Raw genomic sequence first — 25024 nt, 5'->3', positions numbered from 1 at the left:
GAGACACCCATAGGAATATATAGGTGTCGCTAGAGTTTAGGATGTGCTAAAAACACTAGAGTGCCTTTGAAAAAAAAAAAAACCTAAGTTACTCATCCCCTACACTCCTTTTGCCCTCTGCTCCTTCAACAACAACCTCCTTTTCCTCCCTGCTCTCTCTTCACGTCACCTTACCATCTCTTGTGAAACTGTCTTCAGTTATCTTGGCCCCAAACTCTGGAACTGTCTTCCCCCCTTAGAACCATATTCTCTCTACCCATATTTAAGAAACTTCTCAAAACATTTCTCTTTTCTGAGGCCTTTGATCGCAATCCCCTTTGATCTTCTTACTTCCTGTTCTAATTTTTCCCCCTCATTCTATCTTCCTTTCCTCTCCTCTCTTTTCCTTTCCTCACCTCTCTCCTCTCCCTCTACCTCTTGCCTTTGTCTGCTGTCAGTTGATTGTTGTTAACTACAAGCCATTGATGGCTCCATTGCAGTATATCAAACGCAAATAAATTAACAAATACAGAAAGTGAAGAAAAGATGATATTGGATTAGCAATACATTTTTCAATTAGCTTTCAGTGGTCAAAACCTCCTTTCTCAGGTCAAGACAGTAAGCTTCTATAATTGTTCTTTCCTGTCCTGACCTAAGGAAGGAAGTTTTGGTTTCTGACACTTAGTCAAAAATGTAGTACAATTAGTCCAATAAAAAGATATCGCCTTATTTCCATTTTCTATTTATATTTAGGAGCCTTTATTAACACAGTTGCCAAACTACCTTATCCTAAAGTAAAAATAAAATTATTTTTTCTACTTTTGTTGCCTGGCCATTTACTCTTTCTGATGGTGTTGATTGTAGTCTCTGGTTTCTGCTTTCCTCCATCATCTTTTAACTCCTTTGCCAGGATTTCCTGTCCATTTGACATTTTTCTCTCTCTGTTTATCTTTCAGCTTTCTTCAATTTATTTTTCTGCATCTTTGTTCAGATTTAATGTATTCTTGCTATGCAATTTTCAATTGCCCTTTTTTATTCACTGTGTCTGTCTATCTGCAGATTTCCATCTCTTGCCCTCAGCCTAGCTCTCCTATTCCACTTATCTTTATTCCCCAGGTTCACTAACTCCATCCTCTTTCTCTTCCATCCCTTCCATCCAGCATCTGCCCCCTTTCTTTTCCATTCCTTCTATCCATTAAAACAAATTATTTTTGGAAGGGTGTTTTGGTATTTTTAAGTCTTTGTCCTCTGAGGCAGAAAAAATGCTGTTACTGTTGTAAGTAGTTCTTATTACAGCCATGAATGTTCTAGCAGGCTCACATTTGGAAAGTAAACTGCTCCTGGCAGAAATCCCTAAAGCATCATGTACATACATACCACCTTGCCTGTCATTCCTTCTGAAAAACTCTGGGGGCAGTATGCTTTCAAACAGATCCCATTGTCAGTGTACATTCCTGTACAATTCACAGAAGGGAAGAAAACATTATTTCTGTAATTAATTGGCAGGGAGAAGAAATAAATCTTAAGAAAAGGAAGCCTTAATAGTTTTCCCCAGGGATTTGTCTTATGCATTCAGTGTTGTCAAGTTGAATGACCTGGAAGTTCCAAAATGAAACTGGAGGTTAGATATTTGGAGTTGGTTCTTAATGGACAGCTCACTTTGAAACCGCATGTGAAGAAAATCATGTAATCAATGTTTTCTACATTGAGGTTATTGAGGCATCTTAGACCTTTTATAGACACGAATAATTTTTGAACTGTCATGCAAGTGACTGTTTTTCCTTGTTTTGATTATGCCAATGTTATTCTGGCAGGGCTTCTAGCCTGTACCCTCAAAGTACTACAAATTTCAAAATTCAACATGCAAGGATTTTGTGTATACTGCCATACACGCGTATCACAATAGCCCTTATTGAGTTGCATTGGTTGCCTATCATTTACAGGATTAAATATAAAATCTTGATTTTGGCTTTTAAATCTATTCATGGGCTGGAAGCAATTACATTATCTTTTATGTTGACACCTCACACTTCTTGTATACCAGTTTGTGCCTGTTGCGTAACTCATAAGTCATCTCCAGTATAAGAGCTGTTCATAAGGCAGAATGATATGAAAGAGCATATTCAGTGGCTGCACTGCAATTATGAATAATTTACCAAAAAACCATTAGAGGTAATATTAATTGTGTTACTTTTAAGAAGAAAAATGAAGACTTTCCGATAATTGAGCAGGCGTTTAATATATCTTTAAAATTTTGTGTTTCTGTATTGTTTTATTATCTTTGTTGATTACTAAGGGCTTCCTTTACAAAGCCGCGCTAGCGATTCCCATGCGGCAAATGAGAGGAAGCCCATAGGAATTGAATGGGCTTCCTCTCATTTGCCGCACCGAGAAGTGGTAGCTCGGTTCTGTAAAAGAGGCCCTAAATGTTTATTGTTGCTCACTGAGAATACAGTAGATTAGGTGGGAAACAAATGTATTAAATAAAAAAAGAATAAATTGAGAAGTTTGAACTTCACATAATTAGAAATGGGGAGCCAGTGCAGGGATTGAGGTAAAGATAATGCTTTAACCTTCATAGGACACCTGTCACTACACAAGTAGCTATAGTCTGGATTAGTTGCAGTCTAGAGATATAAGTCATACAGGAAGGCCCTCATACACAGAGTAATCTAGTGAAGAAATCATCAAGGGTCATGGATTTCATATACCACCTTTCTGTGGTACAACCAAAATAGGTTACATGTATTTTATGCAGGTGCTTTCTCTGTCCCTAGTGGGCTAGTGCCTGCATAACTGTTTTCAGTGCATGGTATACCACAAAGGGGTATAGGCTTCTCAGTCACCTTAATTTAAAAAAATGTATACCACTCTACAGATTTGATATTCCAGACTTAATGAATTATCAAAATAAACTCCTAAAAGGAATGGGAATGTCATCAGTACAAGGATTCAAAATTGGAGACACCAAAGAATGCTTAAGCACTTTATATCTTAGTTTTAACGCTGCCAAAAGACAACCTATTCACCAAAGCCCAACCTTTGCACTGTAGACCAGAGGTGGTTTCATTCATATTCACTGGAGCTATTCTACTTAGAGGAATGGGGAAAAAACTGCACCATTCCATTCTGCATAGTTGGTAGACACTTATCATAGATGGCTCATAGCTGTTACTGCTGCAAAAGGGATGCCAACCAAGTATTGAGTCAAAGGATCTGAAGACTTACGTAATCAATACATAGATCAACAAATAAATAATCTTGCATTATAATAAAAGCAAATATCATACAATGAGAACATCCAATGTAAAAAATATAGCTGCGTATGTATACCTGTGTGTGTGTCTGTGTGTATATATATGGGCAACTTTTTAAACCATCATAAATATAAACCTAAAGCTAGTGAGTCTAAATGATTTGTAATATAAGAGAAAACAAATAAAACATACATATAGAAGATATGTATATGTGTGTACAGGGGAGTGTGAAGCAACATTTATTTATTGCATTTGTATCCCACATTTTCCCACCTATTTGCAGGCTCAATGTGGCTTACAGAGTTTTGTTATGATATTGAAGATAATATAAATAGTCTGAAGGTAATGCAGGCCATATATAAATAAATAAACAAATAGTACTGATGCTTAAGGACAGAAATAAAATATTAAAAAATGAATTACATACCTGTACCAACACTCTCTTAATGATTTAAGGGGACATTGAGATTGACGTTAAGAAAAACTGCACTATAAGATTAAAATAGAAATAAACATAAAGAAATATAACTATATGAATAAAGGAAGGGAAAACGCAGGAAGGACGCTAAGATTCATAGTTTATTTTGTGCAGAGGTTGGTTCTTCTCTTGTATTTTCATAGCGCCTGATCACAAACACTGCATTCTGGGATGCACTGAGCAGGGTCAATCTGCCAACTAAAGGCAGCAAAAATGTGTTTTATTTTGAATTCGAGTTGAATTTGTTAGCTTTCAGAAGACTTGGAAAATGTGCATAACAGATGTGTTTCTATTTGTTCAGTGAAGAGGAAATGTATTTCCCTTTTTATTTTTCCCATGTTGTGATACAAGCCTGGTTTGACTTCTTGGGGTTTTCAGTTCAGTTTTTATTTCTAATTTGTGATCCCTTGTTCTATATTGGTGAGGATCTGTGTTTTGCATGTGACTGAGGTGTGGTATTCTGTTTACATGTAGTTTCTGTATAGAACTCTGTAGTAGTTCCACTTGTTCTGCTTTACCAGTAGTAGGTGTATTGGTATGCTATGGCCCTGTTTAATATTTGTTCCATTATGTCCCACAGATCAATCTAGAGACGAGTGGGTTATGTCCCTCTACCAGCAGGTGGAGATAGAAAGAATGCCAGAGCTCTGCCATAAAGGATACTGTGCAGCAACCTCACTTTCAATATTCTCTCTATCTCAGCAGGTGGATGGACATCTCCTGTGCAGCTCTGGGTTGGTGCTTGCTCCTAACCTGTTCCCTCAGGATTGGTTGAGCTGGGGGCTTGGCATGGGTTTACCGATCAGTTGGGGTAAAAAAAAGTTCCCAGAGTGGATCCGCCTGTCTGGCACTTTGGCACCATTTCTTTAGTGAAGCTTCCTCCGTGTTGCTCTTTTGCTTCTGTATTTTCAGTCCTCCTTTCTGCTGCGGTTCAGTGAAGGTTGGTATGCTGTTTTTGTTGCATGTCTGATCCACTGTTCCTTCCCTAGCTCTGCCTCTCTGCTGGAACCTATGTGCATTTTAGTCTGCCGCTGTTTTGCTGTTTTTCACTTGTCCCTGCGCTGTCGGCTCTCTCCCCTGTCTGGTTGCCGGTAATCTTGGATTTTCCAGAGCATCTTCCTGCGTTAGTCAGCGGACCTTTGGCAGTGGATTTTTTTGGTGGGCTCCACGCCCGTCATACTCTCTTGTCTGCCATCTTGTCATAGCTTCTGACAGCACATGAGGCTGTGCACTGCCTTGCTGATGCATGGACACTGGACCTAGTCAGCATGTTGCCTTCGGCAGCGCGTCAGGAATAGATGTGTGGTCTTTCTACCCTGGCTAGGAGTAGCATCTTGGTCTGTTGTGTCCAGCTAGGTCTCCCAGCTGTGGGCTCACTGGGTCTTCTTTCCTCACTGCATTGACAACAGGTTGAGGAACTGCATCCTGCCTTTTCCAGAGGGCTAGATTCTGAGGCTCCCTCACCTGCCTGGGCTACCCTGCTAGCCCCTTTCGGCTTTGGACGGGGGTCTTTATTGTTGCCAGAAGGGCTTCTTTTTAGGGGGCCTGTTCGCCTATTTTGGTTGCCTAGTTTATGTGGCTGTGGATCTGGCCCGTATTTGTTTGACCGATTGACACTCCGGCCATATTAAAAAAAAGAAAACGTAAAATGGAAAGGAAAATGGGACTTGATATACCACCTTTCTGAGGTTTTTGCAACTACATTTAAAGCAGTTTACATATATTCAGGTACTTATTTTGTACCAGGGGTAATGGAGGTTTCAGTGACTTGCCCAGAGTCACAAGGAGCTGCAGTGGGAATCGAACTCAGTTCCCCAGGATCAAAGTCCACTGCCCTAACCACTAGGCTACTCCTCCACATCCACAGCTTATCTCTTTCAGGCTCTTCTTTACAGCCATGACATTCTCAGCATTTTGCCGCTCTTCTGGACGTGGCTAGTCCTCAGCGGCTCCCTGGCCTCCTGCCTCCTGTTTGTTTCATTGGGAGTTTGCAGTGCTGATCTCAGGGTCTTTCTCTGAGAAGGGTAGCTTGAACTGCTGCAGTGTTCCTGGGGTATGGCTGGCGCTGCTGACATTCAGTATTTGTTGCTTCGGTCTACTGTGTTGCATAACGGTTGGCAATGGGCTGAGATCCTGGGGACCCTGGGCAAGTCACTTAGCCCTCCATTGCCCCAGGTACAATATACTACTTAGATTGTGAGCCCATTAAGGATAGTGCAAGTACCTGTACAATTGTATGTAAACCGCCTTGAGTTATGCTCGAAAGAGGCGGTAGATCAAATTAATAAATGATATGCCTCCTTATCAGACTTCAGCGGGCTCGCTTTCTTAGGAAGTCCCTGGCCCTTGTGCCTATGTGGCTCTTGGGTGCCTGTGGGAGTTTCCGTTGTGTGACTCCATGGAGGTGTACTTGTTGCACTCTGTCCTGTTGCAGGCTTGCACCTCTCAGGAGGGCCTGGGTGGCTTCCCAGGACTCTTGGCCCCCTATGGGGCTCCTCAGGGCCCCTTCTCGCCTGGAGTACCTTTCAGGGTTCACCATCTTCTATGATGGACTCTCTATCCTATAGTGTTTTTGGGGGGTTCCCCCATGATGCTCCTCTGTTTAAGAATTGAAATACTGACAGAAAGAACTTTAATAATAAGTAATAAAACTCTGGAAAATAGCCTTGTTGGTTAGAACATCCTGTGTTGTTTTCAGCTAGGAGGAATATTGAAAACTGTGATGTGCTAGTGTGTCTGTCTATCCACAGACAAGAATAATGCTGCTTTTCCTTGAAGACACACAGGATGTTGCAGTAAGCTAAGAGCATTTTTTATGTAAAACATTACAAGTGTTTCTTTGCAGTTTCCGAAACAGCGGTGAGGGTGTGGAGGTAGATACTAGATCTCATGGTTTCAGCAGGCTCGTTTCAAAACTCCCTTTCATGTTAAGAAGTTAATAGTACATTGCAGTGTGAACCATGAAATGTGGTTTACCCAAATGTTAGGTTATATGGCATGCCCAACTTGGAATGGAGATTTTTATATATAGAAGCCTCATGCTTTGGTCATATTTTTCCTGTTTTGTATTCACTTAACTGGATTGCGAATTCAGTAGTGTCTAAAATTTAAAATCTTAACTTTAATTCCTTGTGCCTTGAGTGGTGATGGTGAAGTTCTACTGTGTATTTGCATTTTATGAGGGCTGATGTGTGTAAAGACAGAATATGCATCAGTTACATGTGCCCTTGACTAAAGTCCTATTGTGTAAGTTGAGTGGAACATAGCACACCATTGAAAAAAATGGTGTGCATGTGGGAGGAACATGGGCCTGATGCAAGGGTGTTATCCATCAACATAAAGATCTTACAAATTACTATCAGATGTGTATGTTGATTGACGGATCCAGGTGCACCCTCCTATGCTTTGTCGTTGACTTAGCATAAGCAGGACCACCTTCTTTGGGTGCACCAGTGCAGGTTTGCACTAGTATTCTGTAGCACCATCAGGGTGCCTTGATGATATTATAGAATTGGCGTGCCCCGCGTTGAACCAAAATGAAGGCGCCAAGTTACAGAATCACCACCTTTATGTATTTAAAGACCTACTAGAACCATGTGATCCATAGGAACCAATTTATTACATGGAGTATCATGGTTTATATGAGACTTATTCTTGGATATTTCACCGTAGTGGTACTGACTCCCTGGAATACTTTGCCAGTTGAATTGAGATACAAAGGTGTGTTTAACCTTGTAAGAAAGAGCTGAAGGCCTTTTTTTCCCCACAAACATTTATGTACTTGATTCATACTGATGTATGACCTGCAACTTGAAAAATGGAATTTATTTTTGTTTAGTTGTGAAATAATTTATTTGACCTGAAGAGTGGATTTTGGTGATAAACAGAAATAAGGTATGTTGCAATGTAACAGATTTGAATAGTTCACTGGTAATACTCTGGGCAAGTCACTTAATCCTCCATTGCCCCAGGTACAAATAAGTACCTGTATATAATATGTAAGCCGCATTGAGCCTGCCAATGAGTGGGAAAGCGCGGGGTACAAATGTAATAAAAAAAATAATGGGCTGTTTATTTGTGATCGATGAGATGACCATTTTTGTATTTGTGTGTTATTTTTGCTGTTATTTTGGGGGTAACTTTGTAAACTATTTTCAGTGCTTAAAGCAAGTTCTACACATGGAAAATGCTGCTTATAAAATTGTGTGACTGAATACATGTGTAGTGCATTGACAAGATGACACATAGACATTTCACAGGGCATAGTTTGGGTGTAACAGGAATATGTGTGTACCTTCATAGAGGTCATGCATGCATGTTCACGCTCAAAGCAGATGCACATTTAAGTGTGAAAATTGGTGTACTTTTGGGGATGGTTTTCAGCACCTATTTTATAAGGCACATAGGTGCCTAAGTTCTCATTATAAAATAGACATAATAAGTGACCTCTTAAATACATATAGGAGGTAATTTTACATTTGTTGCACCTTTGTACTGTGGATAATGCTGGTAATATTTATTTTAAAATAAATGTAAATATTTTTTTATGAATCTTTATTGAATGGCACTGAGTCAGAATAATGAAACAAACAAGGCGTGGCAATTAAAGTTACAATGAAAACATCTTTCTAGGAATGCTTAATCATAAAGCCGGGATAGAAGGTTAAATTGTGCCAAGATCAAGCAAACCCACCCCCTACCTAGACAAAAAAGAATTCCACAAGTCTGTCTGCATACACATACGTAAATTATCCTGCATTCAATATCCTACTGTGTGCTACATGAGTTTAAATGTAAATATTTAAATAATTTTTTAACTGCCTTGAGCAAGTATTGGTAAGACAATCTAGACATACACTGTAAAAAGAATTGAGATGCAGAGTGTTGTTCATGGATTTAAAATTAATAAAGAGAAAACAAAACAACTTTGGCTAAACTGTACCAGAATTTTGTTCGTAAAGAATTACCTTTTCCAGGTGGTTTAACTTTGAAAGTGGATAACATTCCAAAGATATTTGGAGTCTATTTGGACACCTTCCGGCCTTTGAAAACTCAGATTAATCTTGTAGTTAAGACCCTTTTTTTAAAATTGCGTCAATTAAGATCATAAGAAGATCATGTGATGCCTAGAGCAGAAGCAGAGGCTGTTTGCTTGGCTCCTCCGGCTCCGACCAAATTGACAATATATCCTGCCTGTTTTTGCAAGAAACGGGTCAGAAAGCTTTCCTGCTTTTTGCTATGTTTGTTGGCTGTGAGCGAAGCCGAGTTTGGAGACCTTGTCTGGGTTATGGCATCAAGATTGGACCCGTAGGACCTCGGAGAAATCAAGGGGAGCGGAAGCCAAGATGGCAGCTCGAGTGGCCCAGCCAAGTCCTTCGATTTGTTCTGAATGGACTAAGGAAATTGTAACAGAAGTGTGCGCTGTGGTGGAAGCTGCCTTAGATGCTAAATTACAGCAAAAGCAAGATTGTATCGAGGCAACATATGAATGATTGGATAATTTGGAGCTCGAGAATGATGCTCAGCAACATTGTGTAGGTACTTTGGAAACTGGGGCTCAGCATATGGTGGGTGCTATGGATCAACTCTGCCTTGCTTTTAAGCTGATGGAATGCAAAGTGGAAACTTTGGGTGGCAGAGCATGTCGCAATAATTTGCATTTGGTAGGTATTTCTGAGTCCCTGAAGGATGTAGACCTGGTGAGGACTTTCGAGACTTTCAGGCACATTTTCAAAAGAGATGGGCGTCCATCTTTCGACATAAATCGGAACATGAACGTCCATCTTTCGACATAAATCGGGGTTTGGGTGGTGATGGGGGTTGGGTTTGGGTGGGATAGGTAATGGGTTAGTAGGGAATAGTATTGGGTGGTTGGGGAGAAAATTGAAACTTTGAGACAGCTGTATTTTGTGTGCCTATTGCTTGTTAATTTGTTTTGCTATATTAGTTGTCAATAAAACAGATTTGAAAATAAGAACAGCCATACTGGGTCAGACCAATGGTCCATCTTGCCCAGTATCCTTCTTCCAGCAGTGACCAATCCAGGTCACAAGTACCTGGCAGAAACCCAATTAGTAGCACCATTCCATGCTATCAGTCCCAGGGCAAGCAGTGGCTTCCCCCATGTCTTTCTCAATAACAGACTATGGACTTCCCTCCATGAACTTGTCTAAACCTTTTTTAAACCCAGATATGCTTATCGCCGTTACCACACCCTCCGACAACGAGTTTCATAGCTTTACTACTCTGAGTGAAAAAATATTTTCTCCTGTTTGTTTTAAAAGTATTTCCATGCAATTTCAGTGGGTGTCCCCTGGTGTTTGTACTTTTTGAATGAGTGAAAAATTAATTCACCTCCACCAGATCCACCCCACTCAGGATTTTGTAGACCTCAATCATATTCCCCCTCAGCTGTCTCTTTTCCAAGTGGAAGAGCCCTAGCCTCTTTAGCCTTTCCTCATATGGGAGCAGTTCCATCCCCTCTATCATTTTGGTCGCTCTTCTTTGAACCTTTTCTAATCCCGCTATATCTTTTTTGAGATACGGTGACCAGAATGGAACACAATACTCAGGTGAGGTCGCACCATGGAGCGATACAGAGGCTTAATAATATTTTTGGTCTTTTTTTTGCATCCCTCTCCTAATAATTCCTAGCGTCCTGTCTGCTTTTTGACCGCTGCCACACACTGGGCCGAAGATTTCAACATATTATCTACAATGACACCTATCAGGCTTATTTTTGAAAGAGAAGGGTGTCTTATCTTTCGACACAAATCACAAGATGGGCGTCCTTCTCCCAGGGTCGCCCAAATCAGCATAATTGAAAGCCGATTTTGGGCATCCTCAACTGCTTTCCATCTTGGGGATGACCAAAGTTCATGGTGGCGTGTCGGAAGCATAGCGAAGGCAGGACTGGGGCATGCCTAACACATGGGCGTCCTTGACTGATAATGGAAAAAGGAAGGGCGTCCCTGATGAGCACTTGGGCGACTTTACTTGGTCCATTTTGTGTTACGACCAAGCCTCAAAAAGGTGCCTAAACTGACCAGATAACCACCGGAGGGAATCGGGGATGACCTCCCCTTACTCCCCCAGTGGTCACTAACCCCCTCCCACCCTAAAAAACACTTTAAAAATATTTTTTGCCAACCTCTGTGCCAGCCTAAAATGTCATACCCAGCTCCCTGACAGCAGTATGCAGGTCCCTGGAACAGTTTTAGTGGGTGCAGTGCACTTCAGGCAGGCGGACCCAGGCCCATCCCCTCCCCACCTGCTACACTTGTGGTGGTAAATGGGAGCCCTTCAAAACCCACCAGAAAGCCACTGTACCCACATATAGGTGCCCCCCTTCACCCCTTAGGGCTATGGTAGTGGTGTACAGTTGTGGGTAGTGGGCTTTAGGGGGGTTTTGGGGGGCTCAGCACCCAAGGTAAGGTCGCTATGCACCTGGGAGTTTTTTCTGAAGTCCACTGCAGTGCCCCCTGGGATGCCCGGTTGGTGTCCTGGCATGTGAGGGGGACCAGTGCACTACGAATGCTGGCTCCTCCTATGACCAAATGGCTTGGATTTGGTCATTTCTGAGATGGGTGTTCTTGGTTTCCATTATCACCGAAAATTGGGGACGACCATCTATAAAGGTTGACCTAAATTTCGTGATTTGAGCGTCCCCGACCGTATTATTGAAATGAAAGATGGATGCCCATCTTGTTTCGACAATACGGGTTTCCCCGCCCCTTCGCCGGGGTGTCCTGTGAGGAAGTCCTCAGGAAAACTTGGGCACCCCTTTTGATTATGCCCCTCCACGTCTTTTTCTTGAGTGTTGCCTCCTAAAGTTGAACCTAGCATCAGATAACTATGATTCTGATTCTTCTTAATGTGTATTTACATTAAATTTCACCTGCCATTTGGATGTCCAGCCTTGTGTTTTCTTAAGTTCTTCCAGCAATGTTTCACAATCCACATTCGTTTTGACAACTTAGAAACATCTGTTCACTTTTTTTTTTGAAAAATATTTTCTCTCTTTGTTCAATCAATGATTCTGTACTACTTGGATTATTGTAATGGTCTTTACTGTCTTTTATCAGTTCAACTACTCTGTAGACTACAAGTTTTTATAAAATATGGCAGCAAAGATGGTGTTTGAGAAAAAAAAAAAAAACACGTTTGACCATGCTTCTCCTTTTTCGGTTAGGCTGCACTGGTTGCCCATGAATGCTCATATTTCTTTTAAGTTGGCTTGCTGGATTTATAAAATGTTCAAAGGTGTACGTCCCGAATATTTGATTAGCTTATTTTCTTTTCCTTTGTCTCCTACCTCTTCTTGAGATGAAGATTTCCATCTTCCCTATTTATTTATTTGTAACACTTATACCCCACACTTTCCCACTTATTAGCAGGCTCAATGCAGCTTACATAGTATAACAGGTTTACAAAGTAACATAGAATGGATATTAATTGTAATATAGTATATAAAGAGGTGGTCAATTAGATGTGGGTAAGTAAAATGGGTAAGGGAGGAGGGTTGTAGAGGTAGGGAAGTGGGAGAAGGGTGTATATTAGGAAAGCGTGTTGTTAATTAAGGAAGAATGTATATTGAGGGGTTGGAAGAGGGATGAATTTGGAAAGGATTTTAGGGTAGCATATTCCAGGTTCTGTCTTTATAGTCTGATCCGGGTAGCGCAGATGGACTCCTAATTTAAGTCAGGTCATTTGTGTAGGCTTGCTTGAAGAGGTAAGTTTTTAGCAGCTTCCGGAAGGGTAAGTGGTCATTGACTGTTCGAATAGCTCTTGGTAAGGTGTTCCAGAGTTGGCTGTCTATGACAGAGAAGTTGAATGCATAATATGTCTTGTACTTAAGTCCTTTACATTTGGGAATATGTAAGTTTTGATAAGTTCGAGAAGATTTAGATCAGTTTCTGGATGTACATAAGTACATAAGTAGTGCCATACTGGGAAAGACCAAAGGTCCATCTAGCCCAGCATCCTGTCACCGACAGTGGCCAATCCAGGTCAAGGGCACCTGGCACGCTCCCCAAACGTAAAAACATTCCAGACAAGTTATACCTAAAAATGAGGAATTTTTCCAGTCCATTTAATAGCGGTCTATGGACTTGTCCTTTAGGAATCTATCTAACCCCTTTTTAAACTCCGTCAAGCTAACCGCCCGTACCACGTTCTCCGGCAATGGGTGAAGAAAAATTTTCTCCGATTCGTTTTAAATTTACCACACTGTAGCTTCAACTCATGCCCTCTAGTCCTAGTATTTTTGGATAGCGTGAACAGTCGCTTCACATCCACCCGATCCATTCCACTCATTATTTTATACACTTCTATCATATCTCCCCTCAGCCGTCTCTTCTCCAAGCTGAAAAGCCCTAGCCTTCTCAGCCTCTCTTCATAGGAAAGTCGTCCCATCCCCACTATCATTTTCGTCGCCCTTCGCTGTACCTTTTCCAATTCTACTATATCTTTTTTGAGATACGGAGACCAGTACTGAACACAATACTCCAGGTGCGGTCGCACCATGGAGCGATACAACGGCATTATAACATCCGCACACCTGGACTCCATACCCTTCCTAATAACACCCAACATTCTATTCGCTTTCCTAGCCGCAGCAGCACACTGAGCAGAAAGTTTCAGCGTATCATCGACGACGACACCCAGATCCCTTTCTTGATCCGTAACTCCTAACGCGGAACCTTGCAAGACGTAGCTATAATTCGGGTTCCTCTTACCCACATGCATCACTTTGCACTTGTCAACATTGAACTTCATCTGCCACTTGCACGCCCATTCTCCCAGTCTCACAAGGTCCTCCTGTAATCGTTCACATTCCTCCTGCGACTTGACGACCCTGAATAATTTTGTGTTATCGGCGAATTTAATTACCTCACTAGTTATTCCCATCTCTAGGTCATTTATAAATACATTAAAAAGCAACGGACCCAGCACAGACCCCTGCGGGACCCCACTAACTACCCTCCTCCACTGAGAATACTGGCCACGCAATCCTACTCTCTGCTTCCTATCTTTCAACCAGTTCTTAATCCATAATAATACCCTACCTCCGATTCCATGACTCTGCAATTTCTTCAGGAGTCTTTCGTGCGGCACTTTGTCAAACGCCTTCTGAAAATCCAGATATACAATATCAACCGGCTCCCCATTGTCCACATGTTTGCTTACCCCCTCAAAAAAATGCATTAGATTGGTGAGGCAAGACTTCCCTTCACTAAATCCGTGCTGACTTTGTCTCATCAGTCCACGTTTTTGTATATGCTCTGCAATTTTATTCTTAATAATAGCCTCCACCATCTTGCCCGGCACCGACGTCAGACTCACCGGTCTATAATTTCCCGGATCTCCTCTGGAACCTTTCTTAAAAATCGGAGTAACATTGGCTACCCTCCAGTCTTCCGGTATTACACTCGATTTTAGGGACAGATTGCATATTTCTAACAGTAGCTCCGCAAGTTCATTTTTTAGTTCTATTAATACTCTGGGATGAATACCATCAGGTCCCGGTGATTTACTACTCTTCAGCTTGCTGAACTGACCCATTACATCCTCCAAGGTTACAGAGAATTTGTTTAGTTTCTCCGACTCCCCCGCTTCAAATATTCTTTCCGGCACCGGTGTCCCCCCCAAATCCTCCTCGGTGAAGACCGAAGCAAAGAATTCATTTAATTTCTCCGCTACGGCTTTGTCCTCCTTGATCGCCCCTTTAACACCATTTTCATCCAGCGGCCCAACCGACTCTTTGGCCGGTTTCCTGCTTTTAATGTATCTAAAAAAGTTTTTACTATGTATTTTTGCTTCCAACGCTAATTTCTTCTCAAAGTCCTTTTTTGCCCTCCTTATCTCCGCTTTGCATTTGGCTTGGCATTCCTTATGATCTATCCTGTTACTTTCAGTTGGTTCTCTTCTCCACTTTCTGAAGGATTGTTTTTTGGCTCTAATGATTTCCTTTATCTTACTGTTTAGCCACGCCGGCTGACGTTTAGTCTTTTTTCCCTTTTTTCTAATACGTGGAATATATTTGTCCTGAACCTCCAGGATGGTGTTTTGAAACAGCATCCACGCCTGATGCAAGTTTTTTACTCTGCGAGCTGCTCCTTTCAGTCTTTTTTTCACCATTTTTCTCATTTTGTCGTAATCACCTTTTCTATAGTTAAACGCTAGCGTACTTGATTTCCTAGTTTCACTTCCTTCAATGCCAATGCCAATGGAAGGTCAATCAGATTGTACATGTACATTTTCCATCATTCTCTGGGGTTAAATATAAAAAATCTTTACAGGTATCTTTTCCCTATCAGGCAGTTCATATTTGGTGCGCTCTGTCTATTGAATTTAGGATTATGCCCACCTATCTATCTTGTTGAAAAAATGTGAAGACTTATCTGTTTCAGAAATCATATCTTTAATGTCTTTTTTTTATCTTTTGTCATCCGATTTGAACCTAAGTTCTGGGAGTTGGCAGACTAAAGCATAATTTCATATCATATTGTAGAATATTATTATTATTATTATGTGTTAGTGTGTGGTCAGATGGGCTAAGCCTTTTCTTCATAAACAAAGAATGGGGAAAAATCCTTCAGTGTGGCTGATTTGTTTTGATTTGACTCCCTGGTCATTCTGTAGGCATATTTAATTTGTAATGCCTTGCATCTGATATTGTGACTGTGACCTTTTTTACCTAGGCATATGAAGGAATTTATGCACATAACTTTAAAACAACATAAGGGAGGGGAAATGGGACTTGATATACCGCCTTTCTGAGGTTTTTGCAACTACATTCAAAGCGGTTTACATATATTCAGGTACTTATTTTGTACCAGGGGCAATGGAGGGTTAAGTGACTTGTCCAGAGTCACAAGGAGCTGCAGTGGGAATCGAACTCAGGGGCAGATGCATCAACAAAACGTAAAAGAATCGAAAACGTAAAAGTCACGTAGAAAATTTACCGAATTTGAAAAAGCGAAGGATGCTCTAAAAAAAAAAAAACTACTCAGAAATGTTCGGTGCAGTATTCAAAAGTCGGATGCATGAAAGTTTTGCTAATCTGGTGCAATCCCTGCCAGCAGAGTAGGAAATGCGTGCGTTCAGGGCGTGTAAGATACATGTCACTACTGCTCGTTTTTCGAAAAGGCTACTGGTGAGTACTGCCTCCAGCTTATTAAATAGGCGTTGCAGTATTTTCCAGCCCTGGTCCATTCTTTCAATATTTCGCCTTTTCCCTGGATGGGGGAAAAGGCACTTTTCATTTATTATGAAGAGCTGGGCTAGCCACAGCACGTCCATGTTGGAGAAGTTGGGCTTTCTCCCTCGTGCAGCCATGACTTCTCCGACAAATTTACACACGCGCGTACCATGCATATATAGCACGTTGAAGGTGCACGTGTTATGACGTGCTTATGACAGCTCTCTGACCACACGTTAACCCCTTTTTTTGGCAGTGCTTCACCAGCCGAGACCAGGAACTCCCTGAGCCAATCACAGCGCATAGCTCAGAGACTTCCAGGTCTCTCAGCTGAGTGAAGCACGGCCAAAAAAGACGTGTTTATTATTCTGGGGTCCAAAAAGAGCCCGCAGCATCGAAGCCTCCTGTTTGATTTCTTTTTTTAAGTGAAGAACGTCCATAAAGGACGCTCCTAACGAGCACTTGGCCGTTTTTGCCCCCCCGATTTTTTTTTTCATTTTATGCAGTTTTCCTATCCTGCTCAGCCCCAACGAGAGGTACAGGCCTCTCGTTAAATTTTCCGCCGTTTTCCAGTGTTAAGGCAAGCGGAAAAGCTTTGTGCATCTCGTTACAATGGGGTTTCTACACAATTTGCTCATCTGCATTCCGTTTTCGTTAACTTTTACCGTCGTCGGAAAATGGCCTTTAATGCATGCCAGGGTAATCTCTTTGTTTGTTAAAGGCTCGTTATGTTTAGTGCATCTACCCCTCAGTTCCCCAGGATCATAGGAGTAGCCAAATGCTTAAATCAGTGGGCTGGGAGCTAGGAAAGCTTGGTTCAAATCCCACTGTAGCTCTTTCTGACCTTCGATGAGTCATTTAAGACTCTGTTGAATCAGGTACAAACAAACCCACCTGTTTACAAAGCCATGCGACAGTACTGAGACAACCCATTCAAAGTGAACAGGGGGGATATATTGTAAGCCTTCCATGTATAGAGAAATACCTATTATACCTGAATATAATATGCCTTCAGCTACAACTGAAAAAGGTATGAGCTAAATCCAAATTCCCTTCCATTAAAAGAGGCTGTGGCCAGTGGTATAGCTAGGATTAAATGGACCCTGGATGGAAAAATTCAGATGGGGGGCCCCCTCTTCAGAGCCACACAGCCTGGGCGTGGGGTGGGGTAGAGTGGGGGAGGTGTTACGTGTGGAATTGAGGGATATCTGTGTATATTGTGTATATTGTGTGTGAGACTGGTGGCTTTTGTGTTAGACAGGATATACATGTGGAGTGTTGTGGGGGATGACAAGACAATAGGAACGTGTGGTGAGTGTCAGCTGTGAGTGAGATATCTGAGATGTGGTAGTAGAGGCATAGGTATGTTGGGGGCACAGTGGTGTTATGATGTGTGCTAGTCTGTGCAGGCGATGGGGTGGGGTGGATGTGGCAGTGGTGGTATGTAATGCAAGGTGTATGTAAGGTACCAAGGAAAGGGAAATGGGACTTGATATACCGCCTTTCTGAGGTTTTTGCAACTACATTCAAAGCGGTTTACATATGCTCAGGTACTTATTTGTACCAGGGGCAATGGAGGGTTAAGTGACTTGCCCAGAGTCACAAGAAGCTGCAGTGGGAATCGAACTCAGTTCCCCAGGATCAAAGTCCACTGCACTAACCACTAGGCTACTCCTCTTCCATGCATCTTTGACATGCTCCCTCAGACCCAACTCAAACACTCCCCACTTCCTCCTCCTCCTCACTATGCAACTTTTTATTTTCTTCATGTTGGGATTTTGATCCATTTGTTTCCTTTTTTCTTTACAGTCTCTAGTAAATCAGAGATTACATGCATTCAGTCCTTGCTGTCTAAGAGCTGTTTATCTGGTATTGATTAACTGTTTCAACAATTGTTTTACAGATTTTCTGTATATAGTAACATTGTTGAGTAATATAAACACGGAGAGTAAGTGTTATCAAGTTTGTTGTACAATATTCAGATTTTCATTATGCACAAAATGCTGTATTACATTCAAAATATTAGTAGAAATATTATTTATTTTCTGAGCAAAAGCTGTCATGCTTTCTGCAAATATATAGGTGGTTTAATAGAGAAGTAATACTATATAAATATTTTTTCTCTTTCAGTTCATTTTTATCACGCCACGTATCATGTGCTAAGAGCTTGACATTCTCATGATTTGTTCCTGGCCTCTCTTTTGCAGATTGACATGGATTCCTGGTTCTTGGTCCTGTTGCTTGGCAGTGGCTTGACATGCCTCCATGCAATGAATACCACCACAATAGGTGAGTCATTTTATTTGCCATTGGCCACTTCTCTCCCACTCCCCTAAGCAGTCTCTATTACTTCCCACACCTCAGACAGCATTTCTGGGAGATCTGAGTCAGCCTGATAGATTGCAGGAGCATCTTCTCTGGTGCATACTATGATTGTTGGCTGGCAGAAGCTACCACAGTAGCCATGATCATCATAGTTACCTGATGCTAGGGTCCACCTTAGGAGTCAGTACCCAAGAAAAAGATCTATGTGTCATTGTAGACAATATTCTAATGACTAGTAGTCCACTGAAGCCTAAATAATAACTGAAAATCTAAACACAGCCTCACACTAGCTATGTATATAAAGTATTAAACACTCACCCTGTTATCAACCTTATCTCACATACTTCAAATAATGATGGAGAAAGAAAGCTTCAGTATCGCCACCCAGCCAGCCCGACACTGCAGGCTATAAGGCATAGGCTTGGTGCACCATCATTTAGCTTAAAAAAACCTCTCATCAATTATTACTATCCAATATCACCCAGGTTGCTTCTCTCAAAATACTTCTCAATCTCAAATAACAGTCGTGTGTGTCTAAAGTTACTTAGATCAATAGTTCAATGTTTCTCTGATACAATCTTTATCATTTTTATTGTAACCTTAGGCTCAGCCCTGGTGTTCCTGCCAAATATCACTTAGCTTAATCCAGTCACTGTAGTGTTCTGCTCTCATCGGTACCACTAGCTGATCAACCCGACAGGGAGCTCCCGTTTCGTTAGTGCTGCATCAGGGGTTATACAGTTATATCCAATTGTATCCAAACATTTGATCCAATGTTTACCTGCTGTATCTGAAAAACCAAAAGCAGGCAGGTAACAAACCTTGGGGTACTGACGCCATGTTTATAAAGGGACTTAAGCTTCTCCATTTCCGTTTTTCCTCATCCAGTTCATCATATCCGCCAGCTGTGTCCACCTCACATCCATTCCAATATTCTATACAGTCGGTTGGGCATCAATCGAAGAATTTCTTTAAAAAACGCCGACCATTCAACACGAACATTCAACCCATCTGGTTCAATTGAGTTAAAGAAAAAGTTCCATTTCTGTTCTCTCTGGTGTAATGCTCTACTTAGATCACCACGTCTTTGAGATGATTTAACCTGTTCCAGTACCATACACACTAGATCATCAAACTGGTGATGTTGAGTCTCACAATGAGTCACCAACGGAGCCTCCCACTTTACAAGTTTCATGCAGGACCGATGCTCCCATCAACCTAGTTTTTAAGCTTCTAGTGGTCTGCCCAATGTATAATAATCCACAGGGGCATTTAATCACATATATTACTCCTGCTGATTCACAAGTAGTAGCTGATCTAAGAACACATTTTTGCCCTGTTCTAGGCTGAATAAACTCTTCTCCTTCCATCATGATATGGCAAACCGAGCAATGGCCACATCTCTTGTGAATCAGCAGCAGTAATATATTTATTTTTATTTGTTACATTTGTATCCCACATTTTCCCACCTCTTTGCAGGCTCAATGTGGCTTACATATTACTGTTAACAGCGTTAGCCGATTCCGGTCTGAACAAATACATGGCTTGAATGAATGGATACAGTGATATTGTGGTGGAATGAAATATATGTATGGTAGGTAGAATTGGGGAGATCTTAGAGAGGGAGAGGGGAGGAAGGGTCAGGTAATGTTCATAACGATCTTTGGTTACATTGTGTCGCAAGTGTCCAGGTATATTATGTTGGGTCGGTGGGGTATGCTCTTCTGAACAGGTCTGTCTTTAGTGCTTTCTGGAAGTTTAAACAGGAGCTAGTACATTCAGTTTTATTTTCTTTGGTTTTTCAGTACTGGCCAGATGTGCATGACCTTATATGGATAGTCAAGAACTGCAGTTTAGAGACTGACTGAAACTGGTGGTTTTGATTCTGGCTGAAACCGAATCAATTGCTGAATTTGCCGCTCGTTTTTGGCTGAAACCAAAAATGGTGCCTCATGGGTCCTTATGGGCTTGCTGCTGCCGCCACCCCTCCCCTCCTTCCTGGAAGAGAACTGGCCACCCAACCCCAACCTCTCTGCCTTCCTGCCACCCAAAGGCCCATCCTGGACCTACCTTTTCTTTAAATGGCCTGGTGGTCTAGCAGTTTGTTCTGAGCAAGAGCAATCCCCAATTGCTCTTGTCCCCACAGGTTCCTGAGCCAAAATGGCCACCGGGACTTCCCGTGGCAGCCTCGTGAGATTGTGCAGGAAGTTTTGACAGCCAGTTTTGAAACTGGAAGCAGCATAGGCAGGATGGGTTATATTGGAACACGTTGCTTAAGTTGTATTAATATTGAGGAACTGTTTTTGTGCACTGTAAATCTATGTGGGATAGCTCTACTTAATTGCTTAGCCTTTCCTTTTACTATCTACATTGACATGACAAATGTTAACTTTGTATCTATCAATTTGAAAGGGTTAAATTCCCTGTACAAGAGGCAAAGTTTGTACAAAGAACTATCACAGCTCTCTGCCACGATATGCTTTTTGCAGGAGACCCACTTACTGAGGCGGGTTGAGAGTCTAATGCAGTGCAAATGATTTCCTCAGCAATTATTTGCATCTCACCTGTCCCAAAAAAATAAAAACAGGGGGTAGGCATTCTGCTCTCTCAAGCACTTCTCCCAGTTGTGAAAGAGTCTATCAAAGACCCAGATGGTCGCTTTCTAGCCCTTCAAGTAGAGCTTCAGGGTATATTACATACCCTGGTTTGTGTCTGTACCCCGAATGATAGCCAGAGACAGTTTTATATGGATCTGGAAAGGATGCTACTTCAGTGGTCTTTTGGTGTATGTGTAATTGGTAGGGACTTCAATATGACACTTTATCTTAAATTAGATTTAACTGCTCAACAAAGTTATAATCACCTTGGTAGAATGACCTTAAGTAGTTCCTGCAACACTTAGGGTTGGTAAATATATTGTGCCACTTACATGAACATGACAAACAGTTTACCTTTTTCTCCACATCCCATGCTTTTTATTCCGAACACTATATCAATTACAACTATGATTTATCACAAATATTTTTATTCTCCGAGGACAAGCAGGCTGCTTGTTCTCACATATGGGGACCCAGAGTTGATGAAGACCCAGTTGCCTCATGATTCTGGCATTGTGGATTCTGCTCTCAAGAGAACCAGGAGTTCTCGGGATTACGCCTCGGCACCCCCGGGGCGCGAGTCGAGAACCCTAGACTCTTTTGGGAGGAAGGCCTAACATTCTGCTATGCTCGTGTCCAAGATTCAGTCCTACCAGCTCTACACGAGCATCCACTTGCGGAACAATGTGCGGCAGCTGGCGGACTTGGTTGAGAAGCTCCCATCGGATCAGGCCAAGCCTTTTCAGGAGCTGGTCAGGCAGCTGAAGGCGTGTAGGAAATTCCTGTCCAGGGGTGCCTACGACACTTTTGATGTTGCGTCCAGGGCCACTGCTCAAGGGATAGTGATGCGCAGACTCTCATGGCTGCGTGCCTCTGACTTGGAGAATCGAGTCCAGCAGCAGATTGCAGATGCTCCTTGCCGGGGGGATAACATTTTCGGTGAGAAGGTCGAACAAGTGGTCGAGCAGCTCCACCAGCAGGACACCGCCTTCGACAAACTCTCCCACTGGACACCTTCAGCATCTACCTCTTCAGGTAGACGTTTTTATGGGGGAAGGAGGAATGCTCCCTATGCTCTAATAGGCGTAGGTACAATTCACCTTCTCGCCAGCCTGCTCAGGCTAAGCCCCAGCGCGCTCGTTCACGTCAACAGCATGCGCCTCAACAGGCCCCTACAGCTCCCCCCAGGAAAAGCAAGGGACGGGCTTTTGACTGGCTCCAGACGAGCATAGCCGACATAAAAGTGTCCGTGCTGGATGATGTACTGGTTGGGGGGAGGTTAAAATTTTTTCACCTAAGGTGGCCTCTCGTAACCTCCAGCCGATGGGTTCTTCAATTAGTCTGGCTGGGATACTCCCTCAATTTGATATCAAAACCTCCAAATTGCCCTCCCGGGAGCTCAGTCTTTCAGCTTCCAGCACAGGCAGGTACTTGCAGAGGAACTCTCCGCCCTTCTCAGCGCCAATGCGGTCGAGCCTGTGCCACCGGGTCAGGAAGGGCTGGGATTCTATTCCAGGTACTTTCTTGTGCACAAGAAAACAGGGGGGATGCATCCCATCCTAGACCTAAGGGCCCTGAACAAATATCTGGTCAGGGAAAAGTTCAGGATGCTTTCCCTGGGCACCCTTCTTCCCATGATTCAGGAGAACGATTGGCTATGCTCTCTGGACTTAAAGGATGCTTATACTCACATCCTGATACTACCAGCTCACCGGAAGTATCTTCGATTCCGTCTGGGAGCACGGCATTTCCAGTATTGTGTACTACTCTTTGGTCTCGCCTCTGCGCTCAGGGTGTTTACAAAATGCCTGGCGGTTGTAGCGGCGTCGCTGCGCAGACTGGGAGTGCATGTGTTCCCTTATCTCGACAATTGGCTGGTGAAGAACACCTCGCAGGCAGGAGCTCTACAGTCCATGCAGGTGACTGTTCAACTCCTGGAGCTACTAGGGTTTGTGATAAATTACCCAAAGTCCCACCTTCTTCCAGTTCAAAGACTAGAATTCATAGGAGCTCTGCTGGACTCCCAGACTGCTCATGCCTACCTCCCCGAGGCGAGGGCAGACAACCTTTTGTCTCTTGTTTCCTGGGTCCGAGCGTCTCAGCAGATCACAGCTCGGCAGATGTTGAGATTGCTAGGCCACATGACCTCCACAGTTCATGTGACTCCCATGGCCCGTCTTCACATGAGATCAGCTCAATGGACCCTAGCTTCCTAGTGGTTTCAAGCTGCTGGGGATCTAGAGGAAACAATTCAGCTGTCCACTGGGTTTCTCAAATCCCTTCATTGGTGGACAATTCAATCCAATTTGACCTTGGGACGTCCCTTTCAAATTCCTCAGCCACAAAAAGTGCTGACGACGGATGCGTCTCTCCTGGGGTGGGGAGCTCATGTCGATGGGCTGCACACTCAAGGATGCCCGTCCTCCCAGGAATCAGGTCTTCAGATCAACCTCCTGGAGTTGCGAGCGGTCTGGAACGCTCTAAAGGCTTTCAGAGATCGGTTGTCCAATCAAATTATTCAAATTCAGACAGACAATCAGGTTGCCATGTATTACATCAACAAGCAGGAGGGCACCGGATCTCGCCCCCTGTGTCAGGAAGCCGTCCAGATGTGGCTTTGGGCTCACCGTCACGGCATGCTTCTCCAGGCTACGTATCTAGCAGGCATAAACAACAGTCTGGCCGATAGGCTGAGCAGGATAATTGAACCTCACGAGTGGTCTCTCAACTCGAGAGTGGTACGTCAGATCTTTCAAGCATGGGGCACCCCCCTTGGTCGATCTCTTTGCTGCTCAGACCAATCACAAGGTCCCTCAGTTCTGTTCCAGACTTCAGGCCCATGATAGGCTAGCATCGGATGCCGTTCTCCTTTATTGGGGGAAGGGTCTCCTGAATGTGTATCCTCCCATACCTTTGGTGGGAAAGACTTTGCTGAAACTCAAGCAGGATCGCGGGACCATGATTCTGATTGCGCCCTTCTGGCCGCACCAGATCTGGTTTCCTCTTTTTCTGGAGTTGTCCTCCGAAGAACCGTGGAGATTGGAGTGTTTTTCAACCCTCATAACTATGATTTATCACAAATATTTTTATTCTCAATCATGTTATGAATATTCCAAAATATTTTAATATTAAAAAAAAATACTAATAAATAACACCAACAAATGAATCATTCCATTCATATTATCACTCACCATTCCCACATAAATTGTTATCACATATTATCATTGAAAAAAACCATAAATACTGTACACTTTATCACATAGCAAATAGCATGGCTGTTAACAGAGTGAAAAGGTCTTTGTACTTATCTCAACAGTCTTCCAGCATGATGATCAACAGCCAAAGTAAACATTGACTATAGAAATGACATCCTATCAATGTGTCGCAACTTGTGTTTCCCAGGTCATTCGACACTCCAGCTTGAGATGTTGTGAACTTCAGTTGATATACAGCTTGAAATGCCGTGGGCATTAAGCATTCAATCTTGTTGATTAAATCTTCACACTCTGTATGATGTTCCAAACGCCATGTCCAACCAGATACAATCAGTGTGGTTCAAAAGTCTCTCCAAGATACAAAAATCACTATCACATCCAGCTTGACCCTACGTGGCCGTGTTTCACTCAACCAATCGTCATCAGGGGTATATACATCTACATCCACTTTTATCAACTGCTGTCACTCTTGGGACTGATGGCAGAGAGATGTACAGTTGTACACACAGAACCATTCTGCGGACAGCCAGCCCAATGCTGAGCAACCCGCACAGCTCGTCTGGTTGGACATGGCGTTTGGAACATCATACAGAGTGTGAAGATTTAACTACTACTACTATTTAGCATTTCTATAGCGCTACAAGGCGTACGCAGCGCTGCACAAACATAGAAGAAAGACAGTCCCTGCTCAAAGAGCTTACAATCTAATAGACAAAAAATAAATAAAGTAAGCAAATCAAATCAATTAATGTGAACGGGAAGGAAGAGAGGAGGGTAGGTGGAGGCGAGTGGTTACAAGTGGTTACGAGTCAAAAGCAATGTTAAAGAGGTGGGCTTTCAGTCTAGATTTAAAGGTGGCCAAGGATGGGGGCAAGACGTAGGGGCTCAGGAAGTTTATTCCAGGCGTAGGGTGCAGCGAGACAGAAGGCGCGAAGTCTGGAGTTGGCAGTAGTGGAGAAGGGAACAGATAA

At 42.7% G+C, this 25024-nt stretch overlaps 1 protein-coding gene across 5 annotated transcripts in view; it reads left to right on the top strand.

Moving 5' to 3' along the window:
• Nucleotides 1-25024, top strand: part of PTPRA (protein tyrosine phosphatase receptor type A) — a 373699-nt gene that overhangs the window by 96904 nt on the left and 251771 nt on the right. For all 5 annotated transcript variants that reach the window (XM_030191011.1, XM_030191010.1, XM_030191012.1 and 2 more), the window contains exon 4: nucleotides 18124-18205. In XM_030191011.1, coding sequence (XP_030046871.1) covers nucleotides 18130-18205 — 76 coding nt within the window. In that variant the 5' untranslated portion in view covers nucleotides 18124-18129. The remainder of the gene's footprint in view (nucleotides 1-18123; nucleotides 18206-25024) is intronic.

The sequence above is a fragment of the Microcaecilia unicolor genome, chromosome 2 (genome assembly GCF_901765095.1).
Source record: "Microcaecilia unicolor chromosome 2, aMicUni1.1, whole genome shotgun sequence".
In the NCBI taxonomy this organism is placed as follows: domain Eukaryota; kingdom Metazoa; phylum Chordata; class Amphibia; order Gymnophiona; family Siphonopidae; genus Microcaecilia; species Microcaecilia unicolor.
The sequence above is the reverse complement of the archived record's forward strand: the minus strand, read 5'-3'. Positions and strand labels throughout refer to the sequence as shown.